The sequence below is a fragment of the Anomaloglossus baeobatrachus genome, chromosome 1 (genome assembly GCF_048569485.1).
Source record: "Anomaloglossus baeobatrachus isolate aAnoBae1 chromosome 1, aAnoBae1.hap1, whole genome shotgun sequence".
NCBI classification, from domain to species: Eukaryota; Metazoa; Chordata; class Amphibia; order Anura; family Aromobatidae; genus Anomaloglossus; species Anomaloglossus baeobatrachus.
Window position 1 is genome coordinate 767,369,982 of NC_134353.1, and position 22,138 is coordinate 767,392,119.

Below are 22,138 nucleotides of genomic sequence, written 5' to 3' on the forward strand. Positions count from 1 at the left end.
AACCCCCGGGCTCCATGACCTCGGGGATCCAGTGATGTCATGTCAAGTTTCTGATCACGTGACATCACCGCAGCCGCGCCAGGGCAATCGGGATGCACCAGGTAAACACCAGGATTGGCACATGTAATGGGTGTGCCAATATTGGGGCGGTTGTGGGCTGTTATTTTTAGGCTGGGGGGCCAATAACCATGGACCTCCCCAGCCTGGTAATACCAGCCCCCATCTGTCTGCTTTATCTTGGCTGGGTATCAAAATTGGGGGACCTCAAGCCATTTTATAAAACTTATTCATTTAAATACTTTTCAAAAAGCCACATGAGGTCCCCGATATTTTGATACACAGCCAAGATAATGCACACAGCTGGGGGCAGCAGACTCCAGCTATATACTTCATCTGCACTGGGTATCAAAAGACGGGGGACTCTACACCATTTTTTCCAATACTTTATTTTTACACCCCACTTTGTGACCCAGACAGCTAATGTGAGAGCAACCAATGACAGACACTGGCATGCCAACAGTATGACTTCAACCATTCACAGATGCTGTCACAGAGGAAGCAGTGACTGTTCATGAGATTTAATGAGCGGACCAGAAAGCAGTGTGACAGCTGCGCGGAAACTCGGTAAGTATAGTTGTCATTCTTTAATCCCAATTTTACTTCCTTTTGCAGCCCCTAGCCCATACTACCACCATTCATAACAATTAAGTTTGGGTCCCTTAGACTTATATGGGGTTCAGTGTTCCGGGGTCAAGTTCAGGTTATGTCCGGCCAGAATCATCAAACCCGAACATCTGCGGGTTCTCCCTTCTCTACTGGTAATACAAACAATGTATGTCTTCCTCTGTTTGGTTTGGATCTTTCTGGTTTGCTTTTCCATTTCGTTTCCTACACTCCTTGTGTTTCTCTGAGAGGCATTTGCTGCGTCCTTGGCTACACTTTGATGTCACCACCAGAAGCCAGCTGTCCGGCGACAGCAGCCTGGTAAGGGCTCTGTCAAAGTCCCCAGGGTGAATATCCCAACCCTCCCAGGCTGGCCAAGCTTGTACAGCCTTCGCAAAGTGCGTCTGTGGCTGTGCATTTGCTAGTAAGTTGTGGGCTTGGCAGTGTCTCTCTCCTATTGGACATAATATAAACTTCTATTATATTGCGAACAAAAAACTTCAACATCTCTGAAGTTGGATTTTGTACCCTCAATAGTACACATGAAAATAAGCACATTTGTAATATATCTTATCAGAGAAATCTGCTTCTTTCTCTACCAAAATGGATCAGTTATTATCAAAATCCTCAATTCTTAGGTCAAATCTATATTCAGTGAAGACTTTCCCATTACTGAGATAGGAGATGGAGCTGTTACTGATGAAATTTTGGCTAGATATGAGGGAGAGAAAGAGAGGAGGAGCTCTTCTTCTAGCTCCCCCTTCTGCCTCTAGCTCCTCCCTCTGCCTCTAGCTCCTCCCTCCTCCTGTCTATTAGAATTGTATCTATAACAACTGCCATCTCCTATCTCAGTAATAGGAAAGTCTTCACTGAATTCAGATTTTACCTCAGAACTGAGAGTTTTGATAATGACTGATCAATTCTAGCAGAGAAAGAAGCAAATCTGACTGATAAGATATATTACAGAGTTGCTTATTTTCATGTGTACTATTGATTTAGTAAAAATTAAAACGACGGTTACACTTTAACCCCTTCATCCCCCTGGGCCTCAAAACACCCTTCTGTCTAGGCCATTTTTACATTTCTGACCACTATCCGTTTATGAGGTTATAAACTCTGGAATGCGTTAATGGATCCCGGTGATTCTGAGCCTATTTTTCATGACCTATTGTACTTCATGACAATTGTAAATTTAGGCCGATATTTTTTGCGTTTATTTGTGAATAAAAAAATGGAAATTTAGCGAAAAATTTAAAAAAATTCACAATTTTCAAACTTTGAAATTTTACACTCAAAAATCCGAACATTATGTCACACAAAATAGTTACTAAATTACATTTCCCACATGTCTACTTTACATCAGAGCAATTTTTGAAGCATCATTTTTTTATTAGGAAGTTAGAAGGGTTCAAATTTCATCAGCAATTTCTTATTTTTCCAACAAAATTTACAAAACCATTTTTTTAGGGACCACATCACATTTGAAGTGACTTTGAGAGGCCTAGATGAAAAAAAATTCCAAAAAGTGACCCCATTCTTAAAACTGCACCCCTCAATCTGCTCAAAACCACATCCAAGACATTTATTAACCCTTTAGGTGCTTCACAGGAACCAAAGCAATGTGGAAGGAAAAAATTAAAATTTTATTTTTTTGCACAATGATGTTACTTTAGCCATAAAATGTTGCATTTTCTCAAGGGTATCAGGAAAAAATGAATAATAAAATGTATTGTGCAATTTCTTCTGAGTATACAGATACCTCATATGTGGTGAAAATCAATTGTTTGGGCGCAGAAGGAAAGGAGTGCCATTTCAATATTTGAAAGCAAAACTAGCTAGGATTCATTAGCAGACGCCATGTCGTGTTTGAAGACCCCCTGAGGTACTTAAACAATGGAGCTACCCACAAGTGACCCCATTTTAGAACCTAGACCACTCAAGTAATTTATATAGATGTTTAGTAAGCACCTTGAACCCCAGGGGGCTTCATAGACATTTATAACATTGAGCCCTAAAAATAAAAAAATAAAATTTTACCATAAAATTGTTACTTCAACCAGGTAGCTTTTTTTTCAAAAGGGTATTAGGAAACATTGCACCATTAACTTTATTGTGCAATTTCTCCTGAGTACATAGATACTTTATATATGGTGGGAATCAATTGTTTGGGCGCACAGCAGAGCTTGGAAGGGAAGGAGCGGCATTTGCCTAAAATGTTGGCTGGAATCATTAGCGGACACCATGTAACGTTTGGAATACCCCCTGATGCGCCTAAACAGTGGAGCTCCCCCACAAGTGACCTCATTTTGGAAACTAGACCCTCATGGATTTTATCTAAATGGTTGCAGAGCACCTGGAACCCCCAGGGTTTTCACAGAATTTTATAATGTTGCGCTATGAAAGAAAAAAAAAAATTCAACCACAAAAATGTTGCATTAACGCCAAATTTTTCATATTCACTAGGGTAACAGGAGATAACGAACCATACAATTGGTTGTGCAATTTCTGCTGAGTAAGTTAGTACCCCATATGTGGTGAAAAACTACTTTTGAGGCACAATACAAAATGAAGAAGGACAGGAGCGCCATATTAAAGTATAGACTTAAGGCGGCATCACACGGTACGATATATCGTGCGATTGCACCCGCCCCCGTCGTTTGTACGTCACGGGCAATTCGCTGCCCGTGGCGCACAATGTCGTTAATCCCTGTCACATGTACTTACCTCCCTAACGACGTCGCTGTGGGCGGCGAACATCCTCTTCCTGAAGGGGGAGGAACGTTCGACGTCACACAGCGGCCGCCCAATAGAAGCGGAGGGGCGGAGATGAGTGGGACATAACATCCCGCCCACCTCCTTCCTTCCGCATTGCCGGCGGCCACAGGTAAGCCGTGTTCGTCGGTCCCGGGGTGTCACATGTAGCGATGTGTGCTGCCTCGGGAACGATGAACAACCGGCGCACAGGAGGAACGACATTATGAAAATGAACGACGTGTCAACGAGCAACGATAAGGTGAGTTTTTTTGCTCGCTAACAGTCGTTCGGAGATGTCACACGCTATGACATCTCTAGGGATACCGGATGTGGGTCACAAACTCCGTGACCCCGCCGACATATCGTTAGATATATCGTAGTGTGTGACGGGGCCTTTAGTTGGACTTTTGTGCACACTTAAAAAGAAGAGTTAAAAGATGGACACCGCCAGACCACAGGCCAGACATGAGGTCAATGTTACTCCTTCTGCCTTATTACAGTGAATTTTTCATTGAGAATTTTGTCTGAATCATGTTTTTCAGAGATTTAGGGTATAATTCGCACACTCTGCGTCTTGGATGCAGAATGTCTTCTCCTGCAGAGATGCAAGTGTTCTATGCAGGAGACCGCAGCTGCCCGTGCCCACAATCAGGTTTTGGGGCACTGTGGACTTTCGCTCTGTTTTCCCAGTTGAGAACACTCGAGTCTGCACAGCATATATTGACATACTGCATCTAGGGAAGCCACTCCGCCGGTCAGTTTACACTGCGGAGAAAAAAAAGCACAGTGGGCATGGGATTTCTCTCAATCTATCCACTGTACTTGTACCGCACAATGCAGCGGTTTGGACGCAGTGAAAACAAGCTGAGCTCAAAATGCTGCTATTCCTTATTGTGGGCACGTAATCCTGGTGCAAGTGCTCAGCGTTGAGTGCAGAATAAATAGGAGCCACTCTGTACCGCATTCTTTTAGAGGCAGAATGAACAAATAAAAAGCAGGTGAACAATTTGCTTTACTTATTTATGTTATACGCCAATCACCTTCTGGTATAGGTGATTAGGCGACTTAATTGCTCTGGTCAGTACGATTACAGAGATACCAGATTTATATCTTTTTTTTAGGTTTGGCGACTATTACACTAAAAAACGCTTTTTACAAAGTAAAGGTTGTTTGCATCACTGGATTTTGAAGGCTAAAGTTTTTTTATTTTTTTGCCGACAGAGTCATGTGAGGGCTCGATTTTTGCGGGATGAGTTGGAGTTTTTATTGGTACCATTTTGGCCACATAATTTTTGATCGCTTTGATTCTACTTCTTGTGAGGCAGAATCAAGAAGAAACAGCAAGTCAGGAACAGTTTTTTTCGCTGTTCACCATGCCGTAAATGTGATAAGATGCCTCTATTCTTCAGGTCAGTACAATTACAGCGATAACATATTTATCTATTTTTTTTTTCTGTTTTGCCGCTTTTACACCATAAAAACTATTTTACAGGAAAAAAAATAGTTTTTGCATTGCTGTATTCTGAGAACTTTAACTTTTTTATTTTTTTGTTGACAGAGCTGAATGCTGGCTTGTTTATTTGTGGGACAAGATGACGTTTTCAGCATTTTATTCCACTTTTTTTGTCAGCTGTAGGTTGAAAACACAGTTTTTGCTATGTTTTTACTTATATTTTTTTACCATGTTTCCTGAAGGGGTTAACTAGTGTGACAGTTTTATAGCTCGGAGTGTTACAGATGCGGCAATACCAAATATTTGTACTTTTTTTTTTTTTTTTACACAAATAAAAAGTATTGGAATATTTATTTTTTTGTTCTTTATTTTCTGATTTTACTTTAATATTTTTACTTTTTCACTTTGTCCCTTTATGGGACAGCACCCCACAGTGCTCTAATCGCAGCTGCAATGTTCTGCAGTGCTCGATCACTGCAGGACATCAGAGCTGTCAGTTCTGCAGTGAGAGTGTGTGTCTGAACATGCTGCAGGCATGATCACACAGGCTCTCTGTAGGCTCTCCGAAGTGAAGTGACCCGAAAGTCAACATGACGACCTCGGGTCACCATGACAACAATTGGACCCTTGCGATTACATCACGGGGGTCCCGATTAGAGGGAAGTGGGAGCGTGATCCCTCTCCCAATCCCCTAAGTGTCGTGATCAGTATTGGTCGTGGTAATTAGGGGAGGTTTAGCAGGCACAGTCCCTCACTGTGGGGGCAGGGGCTCTGCTCTCGGGTAAGCCGAGTTGTGGCGCCCTGGACAAGCCAGGGGCCACAGAGAACAACATCAACACACCCCACACTCCCAGCAGGCACACCGAGGTCAGACATAAAACCCTTGTTGCCTTCCTCCAGGGGCTGATGTCCACACCAGGGGGTGGGCCAGGCGGTTGGTCCTGCCCACCGAGGAGTTCACAGTCCTGGAGGTGGGAAAACAGACAGATTAGTTTTGGATGTGAAAGTGGAAGGAGGAGAAGTGGTAGTGGAGCAACTAACTGACAGCGTCCGGGTGTGTGGCCCGGGCGAGACAGCAAGGTTGGCAGACGGTGGTGACCGTCTGCAGGGGTGGCTGATTGGAGTCTACCGTAAGGACCGTGGACGGGCGGTGGCCCGGCGGTACCGGACCGGTACGCAAAGAGAAGCCAGCACCATCTGGCAGGGGCTTACGGACCCCGGCAAGGCTATGAGTCGCCGTGAATTTGCCAAATTCGTTAGTGAAGGGAACCTCCTGGGTTTCCCAACAGCCAAGTCCCGACAGAAGGCAACAGTCCAACCAAGTGAGGGAGACACCGCCAAGGCAACCGTTTCTCAGGGCCAGCGCCTGCGGGCAAAAGGGGCTCCTCCAGCCCATATCCAAGCTGGGGAGCGGGTTACCGGTGGGAACCCATTGGAACCATCTACCGTACATAGGTGCAGGGAAAGGCAGTCACCATCAACCTGCCGGGAGGAACAACACCGCAGCAGTCTGTGGGACCCGTCCATACAGCCGTGTGTTTTATCGAGAACTGTGTCCTCATCATTGGCTGAGTGAGTACCACTGTGCCGTGCAGCACAGCGCTACCCCCGCGACCCTGCACCTCACCAGGCCCTGTAACCCGCCTGTCATCCATCCCTACCCCATCACCGGGCCCTGGGACAACCAACCCCCTACCCACGGAGGGGAGAAATAACAACCAGGCTGCTCCCTGTCACCGCTCCCGGGATCCCCATCTAGAGCAGCGGTGGTGTCACCAATATCATCACAACCGTGGGTGGCGTCACGGACAATAATCAAAACCCCCACAATCAAAATCCCCTTTTCACTCACGGGCGAGGAGCGCCGCTCGAGTCCCCGGGATCCGGCCCACCGCTCGAGCCACCACCGAGCAGCAGCACCAGCAGCAGCCGGACCCGAGCAGTGGGAGAGCGCAGCGTCCCCTCCTCCGCCCGCGACAGAGTCACCAGTTGCGATCACGGGTGCACAGCTCCCTGTGCCTCAGCAATTGTTCGGATGTACTGGTATGTCCCTGGTCATTAGGTCACATACAAATAGGACTTACCGGTACGTCCAACGGTCATGAAGAAGTTATCATTGTTGATATTTTTCAATAATTTTGGTTCTAAAGTCCTGAGACAGTTCTCTCTTCCTCTGTTCTCAAAGCTTAGGCCTCTTTCACACATCAGTTTTTTTCCATCAGACCCAATCCAGCGAATTGGGAAAAAAACGGATCCGGCGCCTGATCCGTTTTCTCTCATAGACTTGTATTAGCGCTGGATTGCGACGCATGACCTATCGTTTCATCCATCGTATGACGGATCCGGAAAAAATGTCTGTGCGGTCACTGGAAGCAACGTCCAAAGGAACGTTTTTTGGGACCGGCAAAAAAAACGGAAGGCGACGGATCTGGCGCCATTTGTCTTTTTTTACAATGGAAGCCTATGGGCGCCGGATTCGTCATCTCTCTCTCTCTCTCTCCTCCATAGCAAATAACCTTTGGCCTGAAGGGAAAAAATGAGACGGATCTGTTTTTTCACCGGATCCGTCGCATCAGTTTTGCTACAATCTGCGACAGATCCGTCACATGAGGCACAAACCGGATTGTGCCTGATGGCAAAAAACTGATGTGTGAAAGAGGCCTTAGTGTGGCACGCACAAACACACAATGCAATAATTGAGTCAACTTCTCCCATTTTTTGAATTTAAGTATTTTATTGGTTTTCATGAGAAACATAACAGGATACAGCATAGAATTACATTTTGCATGACAAATTGGAAAAATCGGGACCACGAAGTCCAACAAAAGAAAGAAAAGGGAGAGAGGGAGCTGGAAGGCATCTCTCTTATACGTCGTTGTGACAGTTATCCAGTACACCAAACATAGAAAATCCTTCTGCAAGAACCCACCTTCCTCCCCACCACCCACAAAGGAAACTTACCACAAAAGAAAAACTCCTAATAGAGAGAGTTGAAGAGTAAAAGGAAGAGGGAAAGAAGGAAAAAAGGAGGAGCTACTAAGAAAAGACCATAGGGCCACAACCTACCCACCATGTTCACGTAAGGAGACGGGGAGTCTCGTTCAAAAGTGAGATTAAGTCATGGGTTCGAGCTAGACCCTGCCAAATAAGACTCCCAGTGAAACCATTTTGTGCTCACAGATTCCGCATCCCCCCGCGATTGGGCCAGTACCCTCTCCATCCGATATATTGCATTCACCTCCTCAATACACTCTTCCAAGGTTGGAGAGTCTGCCGTCTTCCCGTGGCGAGGTATAACAGTCTTGGCGGCCTGCAAAAGGTGTCGTATAACAGATTTTTTGTAAGCTGTCTGGGACATAGGAAACATATAGAGCAGGACCACCTCAGGACGTCTAGGCACCATCATCCCCGAAACTTCCCTGACCACCTCCAGCACCCTCTCCCCAAAGCTGTACACGACCACCATATATGCGTCATGGTACCCCCCTGACTCCCGCCCCTCCAACAATTATCCGGGATCTCGGGCCACCACCTATGAAGGAGGGAAGGGACCCTGTACCATCGTGATATGACTTTATAACTAGTCTCCTGGGACTTAGTGGCGGTCACCGATTTATGTGACAAATGGAAGCAAAGCTCCCATTGTTCTCTAGAGAACGTTTGGTTGAGTTCCCCTTCCCACGCTCCACAAAAGAGCGTTCAAGCCTCTAGAGACCAGTAATTTGTATATAGCTGAAATATTGTGATTAGAGGCCATCGTTGTAGTACACATGGCTTCATAAGACGATTGAGAGAATGAGATCCCATGCGCCTGTGTAAGAGAAGCAATAAAGAGCAGGAGTTGAGCATATTAAAAATTATAGCGTAATTTTTGGGGATTCTCCCTCAAGATTACGGAGAGTGGGAGGATCTGTCCCTGTGTTTTAGAACCTTCCAAGAAGAGGGTAGCGGAAGCACCCGGAGGGAAGTCCGGACTATCCGTCACCTGCATCAGCGGTCCCCGCACATGAATCAGGTCGCACCTCCCTCCAGGGGCATGTATTGTGCGTAGAGTCTGCCAACACTATACCCTACCACAAGTTTGCGGCGGTTAAGCCGAGGCCAAGTCCAGTGGAGTGTTGGCACCGACAAAGAACACAGATCATGAGCCAAACGCATGCATAGCTTAGGCCCCTCACCATGCACTAGGTCCAGGATCCGTGCATGGGCCGCCGCCAGGTGATAACTTCGGCAGTCCCAGACCTCTCACGTCCTTTTGTGTAGTCAGAACACTACCTCGTATTCTAGGTCGACCTTTGGACCAGACAAATTGGATGAATAATTTTTGAATCTTATGCCAGTATGACGCAGGAATGTGATGTGTACCATCTGTAGAAGGTATAACAATCTGGGCAGAACTGTCATCTTGAGGGCGCCAACCCTCCCAAACCAGGACACCACCCCCTGATGCCATGTGGCCAGGTCCTTCTCTAATTTAATAAGGAATTGTTGAAAGTTGAGTAAGAACAATCTGGACAGGTCAGATGGAATGGCAACACCCAGGTATCTGATACTATTGCTTTGGGGCCACTTAAAAGGGTGCTTGGATTTTAAGGAAGAAACTAGATTTTCTGGGAGGGAGATATTCAAGGCCTCCGATTTATCAAGGTTTATCCGGAAGTTGGACCATCTACCAAAGCTATCCAACTTGGACATCAGAGACGGGAGTGCCTCAAGCGGATTAGTGAGATAGACTAAGAGATCATCGGCAAAAGCCGAGCATTTATATTCCTGGTTTGCTACCTGGATCCCGCGGATGTCCGAGTCGGCTCATAGAGCAGCCAGGAGATGTTCCATCACTAGGATGTATAGTAGAGGGGATAAGGGACATCCCTGTCTTGTCCCGTTACGAATGGTGACAGGGGCAGACAGGGTGCCATTAATTTTTATGCAAGCCGACAGGGTATGGTACAGCGCAAGTATTTTAGCCGAGAGGTTGGGGCCCAGCTCCAGATGATTTAGTGTTTGAGAAAGCGACTCCCACGATATCCTGTCAAAGGCCTTCTCGGCATCTAGTGACAGGATCATCAATGGGATTCCTCGGTCACAAGCGTATTGAATAATATCTAGAGTTTTAAGAGTATTATCTCTAGCCTCTTTTCCCGGGACAAACCCAACCTGATCTAGGTGGATCAGATCCGGAAGGAGAGGATAGCATAGCACTTGATGTCTACATTAAGCAGAGAAATCGGTCTGTAGCTACCACAGACGCCCGGGTCCTTACCCACTTTGGGGATGACTGTGATGTGTGCCGCTGTAGAGTCCATCAGGAAAAGAGTGGTTTCCGAAATTGAATTAAAAGACTCCAGCATCAGGGGAGGAAGCAGGGTCGCAAAGGATTTATAGAATTTTGCTGTTAGCCCGTCCGGACCTGGACTTTTATTGCCAGGAGTGTCCTCGATAACCTGCAAAAGTTCTTCTATCGTAAACGGGGCCTCAAGACTGTCTATTATGGCACTATTCAGTTTTTTAAAGGGGGAAGGGGGGGCACCAATTGTGGCGTTGGGGGGCATCCCAGGAGGGGGCAGATGGTACAACCTGGAATAATATTTATGAAAAGCACTGGAAATCCCCTGGGTGGTAGGCATCAACCCACCCGATGAGTCTTTAATACAGGGAATCAGGATTGTTGCTCTTTTGGCTCGCAGCGCGCTGGCTAGCATTTTACCTGGTTTGTCGCCGTACTCGTAAAATCTGCTCCTGCCCAGTTGGATAATGTGTCTATATGAAGAGTCCAATAATTTTTTAACATCCGACCTCGCTCTCAGGAGTGATTGGAGTGTCGAGGTCGCAAGCGCACGTTTATGGAGCAGTTCTAGGGTTGTGACTTTTTGGAAAGATTCTTTAAAGGCTTGTGCCCTTTCTTTTTTGATTCGGGAGCCATTTTTAATGAGAGTCCCGCGAAGGACACCTTTCAGGGCTTCCCATTTAAATACAGGCGCAGTGGTATCTGATGCGTGGTCCCCAACAAAATTTGTTATAGAGTTGCGGACATCTGAGACATAGCTCTCATCCAGAAGCAGGGACTTGTTAAGCCGCCAGGATCCCGTCGTCCTTGCCATAGAGGGAACATGTATGGAGCAGAACACAGGGACGTGATCCGACCACAGGATGTTCCCAATCCCCGTATGGGACAGCCAAGATAAAACATTATGCTGAACCAGGATATAATCCAAGCGACTGTACGAGTCCTGCGGGTGTGAGTAAAAGCTGTAATCCCTGTCTGAGGGATGCTGTATGCGCCATACAGTTGAAGCTGTAATAAAGCTTTTTTAACTCGTTTAATTAGTGCATATGAAAGGCTTGATCGACCTTTGGAATTATCCATGGCTGGATCCAGCGTAATGTTTAGGTCCCCACATAGAACCACTGAGCCCCTAACCAAAGGGAGGGCCGTAAGTACCAGTCCGGCGACAAAGCAGTCTTGGTTCTGGTTGGGTGCGTATGCATTAATTATAGTGAAATCTTGTCCACTTAGGGATAGCGGTAGAACTATATAATGTACCGCCTCATCTATTTTGACGCCTAATAATTGGTGAGTGAGTGATCTATGCAAGGCTCTCGCCACCCCCCTTGAACGTATCTCAGGGTTATTGGCAAAAAAACATGTGGTGTAATATTTGTTTTTAATTTTGGGGGTGTGGTTAGTTTTAAAATGTGTCTCCTGGAGGCAAATCAGGTGTACCTTTCGTTTATGCAGGTGATAAAGGATTTGGGCCCGTTTCTTGGGATGTTGAAGCCCTTCACATTGAAGGACGCGATGTTCAGGTCCGCCATTTATAAGAGAACTCGGATTCTGCGATGAGAGAAGGGCGGGACTGTGGTATCGGTGGGCGGTCCCTGTGGCAAGGTCCGGTGTAGAGAAAAAGGAATAGAAAAAGGAGAAAAAGAGGATTCAGAAGAACAAAACAAAAGCAGAGGGATAGCCTCCGCACTTAACAGTAAGCATGTTAATACATTCAGCAGGAGCATGCCCGCTACCAACCGGCAGGGCAGAGGCTTCCGACCTATTGGGGGGAAAAAATGGTCAGGCATAACCAAAAGACAGCTTCTTTTCAACTGAGCAATAGTAAAGAGAAATATATAACACTAGCTGTACTACCCGGCTTCGCCCGGGTTAATAACTGCTGACAAAATAGAATGTATTAACAAAATTTATTCTGCACACAAAAACCACAAAACAGATAGAAATGTAATTATTAAAAGGCAAAAACTAAGCTAACAGAAGCATTTCACAACATATATTTCAACACCACAGATATTCCACACAGATTTAACATCCCATGACCTCACACATACTGAGAATGTCCTTTTTTGCCTATATTAACCAATCAGAGCTCAGATTAATTAACTGTAGCAAAATAGAAGCTAAGCTGTGATTGGTTGCTATTGGCAGCCTGATAAATCTCCAGGCAACAGAAAGCCCTCCCCCTGACAGTATATATTAGCTCACACATACACATATAGACAGGTCATGTGACTGACAGCTGCCGTATTTCCTATATGGTACATTTGTTGTTCTTGTAATTTGGCTGCTTATTAATCAGATTTTTATTTTTGAAGGATAATCCCAGACTTATGTGTGTTTAGGGTGATTATGTGGCGAGGTTGGTGTATGTGTGGTGAGATGTGTGCTGAGGGTGGTATATGTGTTCAAGCACGTGGTAGTGTGTGGCGCATTTTGTGTGTGTGTTCATATCCCCGAGTGTGGTGAGTATCCCATGTCGGGGACCCACATTAGCAGCTGTACGGTATTTACTCTTTGGCGCCATCGCCTCATTCTTTAAGTCCTCCTTGTTCACATCTGGCAGCTGTCAATTTGCCACCAACACTTTTTCATTTCACTTTTTCCCCATTATGTAGATAGGGGCAAAATTGATTGGTAAATTGGAACGCGCGGGGTTAAAATTTCGCCTCACAACATAGCACCCGGCGCTGCGGGGATAGTAACTGTCTGTTTCTCTCCCATTCTCTGTCTGTCTCCCCCTCCGTATATATCTCTCTGTCTCTCTCTCTATCTCTTTGTCTGTCTGTCTCTTTCCCTGTCTGTCTCTGACTGTCTGTCTCTTTCTCCGTTTGTCTCAATCTCTTTCCCTGTCTGTCTATCTATCTCTTTCACTGTCTGTCACTTTCCCTGTCTGACTCTTTCCCTCTCTTTCCCTGTCTGTCTCTTTCCCTGTCAGTCTGTCTCTTTGTCTGTGTCTGTCTCTTTGTGTCTGTCTCTGATCCTGTCTATGTCTGTTTCTTTCCCTGTCTGTGTCTGTCTCTTTCCCTGGCTGCATTGTGACATGCCAACATTCCATATAAGGGTGTGGCTGCGCATTCTTCTGAAGTTCTAGCTGCACTGTGGATCCCAGCTCCATTCGCTTTAATGGAGGCAGGTTTTTTGGCGAATAACTGTAAAGAGCGGGGTTAAAATTTCCCCTCGAAACATAGCCTATGACGCTCTCGGGGTCCAGAAGTGTGAGTGCAAAATTTTGTGGCTGTAGCTGCGACGGTGCGGATGCCAATCCCGGACATACACATACGCATACACACATTCAGCTTTATATATTAGATTATATAATATTATACAAAACCACCGGCATCCCACGCAATCGATATCTTCGACATGTAGCGCAGGTATTTCAGGTAGACTCCCTGTCGGCCGCGCTCTCTCAGGTGGAGTTGAGACTCCCGCGGCCCAGGTGTGGGTCTCTCTTGCCCCGGGATCTCATCTCCCTCCGGGGGAGGCCCGCAGACTGCTGACTTGTAGAGGGGCCCTCAGGAGGTCCCGTGCGCTGCCCCAAACCCCACCGAAGGAGCAAGGTGTTAGGCCACTGGGGGAGGAGGACAGCCGGCAGGCCCAAACCTGCAGTGAAGGAAGGCAAGTCATCAGTAAGAGCGAAGAATATAATATTTCGAGCCTTGTCGGATCGAGAGGGAAAAGGGAAATCCCCACCGGAACTGGATCTCTCTGTCCTTTAAGACGTTTAGCAGAGGTTTGAGGGCCGCTCTTTGAGCCAGGGTATGACGAGAATGATCCAGTAAGATTCTAATAGGGGTTCCATTGTAGGAAAGATCAGCTTTTTTCCTTGCTGCCAGCAGGATCGCCTCCTTGAGAGCATAGAAGTGGACCCGGCAGATAACATCCCTTGGGCGGGGGTCCTCCAGATTGAAAGGACGGAGCGTTCTATAGGCTCTATCAAGTTCTGGCGGACGCCCGAGTAGCCTGTTGAAGATGGTGGTGAGCACCGAGGGGACATCTACAGAAGCAATAGACTCTGGTAATCCTCTGACGCGGAGATTATTTCTCCTATTGCGGTTCTCTAGGTCGTCCATAGTTTGCTGTAGGGAAAACATTTGTTTGGCATGTTCTTGCACTGTAGCTTGCAAGGTATGGATAGAGGTAGAGGTAGAATTGTTTTTTTGTACCGCAGAAACTGCATCCACTCTAGAGACGATAGTTCTGCTCTGAATTTGGCGAATTCCTGTTTGCATTCTGCAACAACTTGATTTGCTAGAGCCGCAATGTCACTTTTGGTAGGTATTGCCTGCATAAGCACGCGGAGGTCCGCCAGGGAGGCCGGTCTATCCTCTCCCTCTGAAACCGGGGGGAAGGCCACTGGGGTGGTATGGTAGCTGGATTGTGATCTGTTGGACTGTGGTCTCCCCTCCCCCTGAGATGCGACCATGATCGGCACATGAGGTACCACTCGAGTGTCGGGGTCTGGCTGAAGCAAGGAGGGCGACTTCTCAGGTGTTGCAAGGTGCTGGTGGGGGAGAGCCATCTGCCCATGAAGAGCCCATGGACCACCTGGATAGAGGGCTATGTACTGTCGTCCCTCTCTGTATCATCCGTTGCGCCGTGTCCTCATCTTCAAGGGGGAGCAACTTCCCATCCCCCTCTGCCATATGTTGGGGATGAGTGCCCCCCCCCCTCTCTATGGTAGTGCGACCTCTGTGCCATCATACCAGCTGGGATCATAAGTGGGGGAGGGGGGGGGCCGGAGCATTCTCCAGCTGCTCTCTCCTGTGGCTCCAACATATCTCCCAGGGGTAGAGGCGCTCGGGGTCCTGTGCAGCATCCTCCCCCTCCCTTCTGTGCAGCCTGGTCATCGCTCGGCAGCCGCTTCAGTGCCGCAGTCTGAGGCGTGCTTACCCACGCCATCTCTGCTGGGGATCTGCTGTGACGGCCATCTTGGCATGGCGCCACTACCACGCCGGACCTCTCCCTCCTCAGTGCAGGGATCTCCATCTCTCCGGGTGCGGACTCACCCCTCCGGGCACGACCTGGTACATTTCCAGCTTCACCCGGCGGCCGGATCTCACACCCACCCACCGCCACGGAGGTCTCAGCAGCGCGGTCCGGCCTCCATGCAGGCCGCATGGAGGCCCCAGGCTTCTCACTCCCCGAGCTGGAGAGGTAAGTCTTCATGGTGTGTTGTGGGGATGTCAGGCGGGCAGCAGAGAAGGATCTTGCCTTTTTAGCAGAGGTTCGCCCCATCTCTGCGCAGGGATGCCGGTGGATCGTGGGATTCTGCAGCGGAGCTCAGGAGCTGCACGTCTCTACTCGGCCATCTCTAGCCACGCCCCCAACTTCTCCCCTTTTTATCTGGTTTCAGGTGCGATATTCATATTGCCCACACCTGTTACTTGCCACAGCTGAATTTGAATGACCATCACATGCTTTAAACAAAGTTGTTAACCAGGCCCGGACTGACTATAGGGCAATTCTGGCAAATGCCAGATGGGCTGGTGCCTGTAGTGGGCCGCTGTATCTGCAGTCACCGCCGTGCTCCTCAGCAGAGTGTGCATGTCGGGCACACTAGCTGCAGCAGGACCGGGAGGCAGCGCGCTGTGCTGTGCCGGCCCTGCTGTGTGATAGTGTGCCTGGCATGCACACACTGCTGAGGAGCGCGGCAGTGGCGGTGCCAGTGACCGCAGCTTCCTCCTTCCTATTCAAATGTATTTGCGTCTTTAAGACGTAAATACATTTGAACAGTGCGCCGGGACTGGGCCCGCCCCCAACGTGCAGCAACGTGATGAGATCAGCATCTTGCTGACGTCATCACAGTGCTGTGGGCGCCACACTGGATGCATCAGGCAGCAGTAAGCGCTGCATGGAGGATCCGAAAAGACAGGTATAATTAATGGGGATGAGTGGGGAGGGGCTGAGGACACATAACGGCAGGGAGGGGGGGAGGCAGGAGGGTGTAGTGATGGGGTAATGTAATTTGTGTGTGTAGGGGGTGATGGGGGGTGCATTGTATTGTGGGTGTGTGTGTGTGTGCGCGGTGAGGGGTAATGGATGGTGCATTGTATTGTGTGTGGGGGGGTAATGGGGGGTGTATTGTATTGTGTGTGTGGGGGGGGAGGGAGGGAATGGGGAGGCATTGTATTTGTGTGTGTAAGGGGTGATGTGGGGTGCATTGTATTGTGTGTGTGTGTGTGTGTGTATGTGTGTGTGGGGAGGGGTAATGGAGGGTGAATTGTATTGTGTGTGTGTGTGTGTGTGTGTGGGAGAGGGGTAATGAAGGGTGCATTGTATTGTGTGTGTGTGTGTGTGTGTGTGTGTGTGTGTGTAGAGGGGTAATGGGGGTGCATTGTAGTGTGTATGTGTGTGTGTGTGTGTATGCGTGTGTGTAGAGGGGTAATGGGGGTGCATTGTATTGTGTGTGTGTGGGGGGGGAGGGGTAATGGAGGGTGCATTGTAGTGTGTATGTGTGTGTATGTGTGTGTGTGTGTGTGTGTGTGTGTGTGTGTGTAGAGGTGTAATGGGGGTGCATTGTATTGTGTGTGTGTGTGTAGAGGGGTAATGGGGGTGCATTGTAGTGTGTATGTGTGTGTGTGTAGAGGGGTAATGGGGGTGCATTGTAGTGTGTATGTGTGTGTGTGTAGAGGGGTAATGGGGGTGCATTGTAGTGTGTGTGTGTGTGTGTGTGTATGTGTGTGTGTGTGTGTGTGTAGGGGGAATGGGGGTGCATTGTATTGTGTTTGTAGGGGGAGGGGTAATGGAGGGTGCATTGTGTGTGTGTGGGGGGAGGGGTAATGGAGGGTGCATTGTAGTGTGTTTGTGTGTGTGTGTGTGTGTGTGTGTGTAGAGGGGTAATGGGGCTGCATTGTATTGTGTGTGTGGGGGGAGGGGTAATGGAGAGTGCATTCTATTGTGTGTGAGTGTGTAGGGGTAATGGGGGTGCATTGTATTGTGTGTGTGTGTGTGTGTGGGGGGGGGTAATGGGGGTGCATTGTATTGTGTGTGTGTAGGGGCAATGGTTGTACATTGTACTGTGTGTGTGGGGGGGGATAATGGGGGGTGTATTGTATTGTGTGTGTGGGGGGAAGGGAGGGAATGGGGAGGCATTGTATTTGTGTGTGTGTGTGTGTGTGTATGTGTGTGTGTGTAGGGGGTGATGTGGGGTGCATTGTATTGTGTGTGTGTGTGTGTATGTGTGTGTGGGGAGGGGTAATGGAGGGTGAATTGTATTGTGTGTGTGTGTGTGTGTGGGGAGGGGTAATGGAGGGTGAATTGTATTGTGTGTGTGTGTGTGTGTGTGTGGGAGAGGGGCAATGAAGGGTGCATTGTATTGTGTGTGTGTGTGTGTGTGTGTGTGTAGAGGGGTAATGGGGGTGCATTGTAGTGTGTGTGTGTGTGTAGAGGGGTAATGGGGGTGCATTGTATTGTGTGTGTGTGGTGGGGGAGGGGTAATGGAGGGTGAATTCTATTGTGTGTGTGTGTGTGTGTGTGTGTGAGAGAGTGTGTGTGTGTGTGTGTGTGTGTAGGGGTAATGGGGGTGCATTGTATTGTGTTTGTGGGGGGAGGGGTAATGGAGGGTGCATTGTGTGTGTGGGGGGGAGGGGTAATGGAGGGTGCATTGTAGTGTGTTTGTGTGTGTGTGTGTGTGTGTGTATAGAGGGGTAATGGGGCTGCATTGTATTGTGTGTGTGGGGGGTGGGGTAATGGAGAGTGCATTCTATTGTGTGTGAGTGTGTAGGGGTAATGGGGGTGCATTGTATTGTGTGTGTGTGTGTGTAGGGGTAATGGGGGTTCATTGTATCGTGTGTGTGTGTGTGTGTAGGGGTAATGGGGGTGCATTGTATTGTGTGTGTGTGTGTGTGTGTAGGGGCAATGGGGGTGCATTGTACTGTGTGTGTGTGTGTGTGTGTGTGTGGAGGTGGTAATGGAGGGTGCATTGTATTGTGTGTGTGTGGGGGATTACAAAAGAGCAGTTTGAGGGGAATATATAAAAAAAGGGGAAATATGGGGGATTATGGAGAGAGGCAGTGTGGAGGTATATTAGGGAGAGAGGCAGTGTGGGAGGTATTTTGGATAAGGATAAGGGCACTGTGGGGGGATATCTTGTGAAGGAAGCACAGGAATTGTTTATTCAGGGGCACAGCATGGGAGATATTTATATTTATGAGGCAGAATAATGATACTTTTATTTTTAAAGGTGCTGTGTGGGGAAGTGCTGCTGAAGAATAAAGAGGGAGGTCTTCAGAGATGAGCAGTGGGCACAAAACCTCATCATGGCGTCTGTACTGCGTGGAGACAAAAAGGATGGGAACGACTCAGAAGATGTCACCTATAAAGGTACCTGGATGTAAATTATTATTTGTGCTATTGCCTGCGTCTTATCAGTATTGTGGTTCCTGTATGGTCCGCAGTCTGATCACAACAACTCCCAGCATCGCCTTACCATTGTTAAGGACAAGCTGGGAGTTGTAGATTCCGGGCATCTTCCGAGCCTTCCCATTAATCTGCATTGTAAAATACAGAACGTTTTCCGAGTGGAAAACACCAGAAGATTGGAGCGGCTACTTCTTTTACTCACTTGGTGGTTTTAGAAACCTGAAGTGGGTAAAAGATGCTCAAAATCCTGAACCTGAGCACAGCAAGTAGAGGTATATGGTCATTCGATGATTTCTTCATAGTGGTTTCCATGGTGGGATCTGCCCCCAAAAAATGTCATTGCATATTCCCTAAGTGGTATGTGTCCAAAATTAGCACCAGTGACAACAGCTTCCCTGATCACCTATCTGTAGAATAGCTCATCAATATTAGTTCAGGGGGATGTGATTTTGTATCCCTGCCCATCAGCTATGTGACCGCAGCATTATGTGGAGAGCAGCATCCTCTTCATTATCTGCGAGACCCATTTCTGTAGGGAAAATAGCGTCTTCATCAGGTCCTGCTACTAAGAGAAATAAATAGGCCTGAGTTGTAATACTGGATGCAGCTGTGACTACATGTTATATGGTCGTGTTACACAATCTACAAGTGCACAAAGATATTACACATTCACCCTGTGAAAAGTGGGCCTGTGCACCTGTCGTGGGCAGGGGACAGACCACAACCGGGGGGGGGGGGGGGGGTCGCTCGAGGTGCTCGGATCCGGGCGGTGGCTGTGGCTCGAGTGGCAGCCGGATCCGGGGCTCGACCAGCCGTCCGTCGCTCACGAGTGAAAAGGGGTTATTTACAGGGGACAGAGTCTTTGTCAGTGACGCCACCCGTGGGTTGCGGTGAGGGATGGTGACACTGCCACTGCCTTGTATGTGGATGCCCAGGGCTGATGGAGCGGGGCAGCAAGGTGGAATCCCCTCCACGGGTAGAGGAGGTGTAGTCCCGGGGCCCAGAGGATGCTGAAGAATTGCAGGGAGCAGGCAACTCACAGTTTGTTGTTGTAGTGCTGGATGAGTTGATGCTGATTTGGACGGTCAGTAAACACACACAGATCGTATTGTAAACCAAGTTGCCAGTGACCGGTAAACTCTGGCGGCTGTATTCAGGTCCCACACACAGATATACACCCAGGGGTCCTTTCTTTTGCACTCTCTGTCTGTCTCTCTTGTCTGGACTAGTCCGCATGAACGGCCTCCAGACCGGATCCCCTCTCTCGGCACCAGCGGGCTACATCCCTGCCCCGGTCTACCTCAGGTTCCCCGCGACCGGATCTCCATCAACTCCTGTGGCCCTCACTGCCACCTAGTCAGCATAGCCAGTCCAGTCGTCAGGGTGGTCTGAGGCTCCAATCCCGACTACCACCCTCTCCAGGGACTCCAACTACCTCCTGTCAGCTCTCCACTGACTACAGCTCAAACTGAAACTCTTCCCTGTCACTTCCTGAGCTCTTCTCCTTGATCCCTCCTATTGTCCTGGGGGGCTAGGGCCTGATTGGCTGATGTATACCTGTGTGGGGACTGTGTTGGTGCCAAGGAGGAGAATGGCCTGCACTTTGGTGGATTTGTGTAGGCTCTGTGACAACCTGGTTTTACCAGTGCGTCACACACCCACAAATGCCAGGGCTGAATTTTAGTCCCAGTCTGGCCCTGTTAACCCACAATTTTGGAAAGCTGCCAACAACTTTGTCAGGCCCATTTTGGGGGATTTGTGTGCAATGATTTTCTTTTTGCCTTTTTTTCTCTTGTTTTTTTGTATTGTTCCGATACACACAAAGGAAATAAATATGTGTATAAAAAACGTGTAATTTCAATCATTTTGTGGGATAAACAATTCATTTTCTGGAACAATTTAAAGGGTGCCAAAACTTTCAGCCATGACTGTATATTCCATATCCATGTTACATGACCACCTAATACGCCTAGGTAAATCTATACCTCAGTGTCTCTGATTTCATACAGACTAGATACTAGAAAATGGAATATGTAGGGCCCACAGCTCTGTAATACGATTCCATAGTAATTCCATGTGCTATTCACTGTACAGTGTTGTGACCTTTCCATGGGCAGCTTACTATATTTAACTGGTTAAAAGCTAGTTCAATACATGTAACACTCAGAATTTGTTTGCTGTTAATACCCAGAAATGTCCCCAAGTCTAGATAGACAGGCTCCCTAGAGTCAACAAAATAGTCAGTATCTTAGAAGTAACTATCAATCTATGAATTACATTAATATGAACATTTCAATAAGGACTCATTTGATGCATCTATATATAATTGTTTTATAATCCTCAAGTGTTAGATAACAGAAAACATACATTACAATATAGGTTATCTTCCATATAAGAACCTTCCTAAACATGATTTTTTATTTATTTTTTTCTACAGAAAAACACATTTTACTCACCCAACTATATAGCACAGAACGCCAAGCTGAAGCAGACGATGACATACGCCAATCTTCCTGTTTTTGGTAAGGATGTATTTCTCGGTCTTGTAATCTAGAACTGGAGGAAAAGATTTTGTACACACAGCTTCCATTACTGCCTCATAGACAGAATGACTTTGCTATTTCATCACATTACACTGTGTAAAAGAGACAGCGCTGCGCTGCTGCATTTGATTTGATATCAGGTTACATGGTGGGACGCACAATTGTAAAACTGACTTACAGTGATTGTCCATACAGTGTTCTTCGGTATAAAAAAATGGCACTGGAGGATTTTGAGCTAATAACGGAAGAGGATCCAGCAGGAAGAAGTATAAATATTCTTAATTTGCTGGATTTTACTCCATTTCATTTTTCATTAAAAACGGCAAATAAACAATATTATGGAGTAAATGTAAATGCACACATAATGTATTTAGAGCAATTGTTCCTGCAGATTTGAATACTCAAATTGTGCAGCATTATTAACTACAAGCTAAATATGCAGATAAACTGTACAAAATCCAAATCAAATTGGCTAGATGTGCAAATATCCAAAATTTTCGAGGAGGATAAGGAGAATGTCTGCTCAGTTTTTGCTCCAAAATCCTAGGAAAATGACCCAGTGTTCACACATCCTTAAGGCCACTTTACACACAGCGACATTGAAAGCATTCGCCTCCGTCGGTTGTGCGTGTAGCACCCCATGGTTGCCACAGTAACAACACAAAGGGTTAACTCCCCACACAACACTAGCACCTCCTGGTCAGAAGGGGGAGACCAAGCTGCTTCCCTATATATTCTGGTGTGGAGAGGAAGTGGTCAATCATTCAGTTTTGTTCAGGCAGTTCAGTTCCAGGGAGGACTGAGGAAGGAGGATCTGTAGGTTGGAGCTGGCTCAAGCTCACCACAGGGTCCGCTGACCAATTCCAGGCCTAAGCCATGGGTCTGAGGAAAAGAGACAGATTAAACAGCGGAACATACCTGGGAGACAGAGTATTGCTGAACTCACCCCAGTGGAGCACAAAGAACGGATGCCGGATCCGAGGCTGTGCAGATTACACACCACACAGTTAACACCGGAGAAGTGAAGATTCCAGATTCTTCACCTGTAACACAGACACAGCAGCACAGCAGAGT

General features: G+C 47.5%; 1 protein-coding gene across 1 annotated transcript in view; it reads right to left on the reverse strand.

The window, feature by feature from the left end:
• The window catches only part of P2RX6 (purinergic receptor P2X 6), a 106,390-nt gene extending 85,230 nt beyond the window's left edge, over positions 1 to 21,160 (reverse strand). The window contains exon 1 of the mRNA XM_075324394.1: positions 20,978 to 21,160. Coding sequence (XP_075180509.1) covers positions 20,978 to 21,111 — 134 coding nt within the window. The 5' untranslated portion in view covers positions 21,112 to 21,160. The remainder of the gene's footprint in view (positions 1 to 20,977) is intronic.
• Between the last annotated feature and the right edge of the window lie 978 nt (positions 21,161 to 22,138).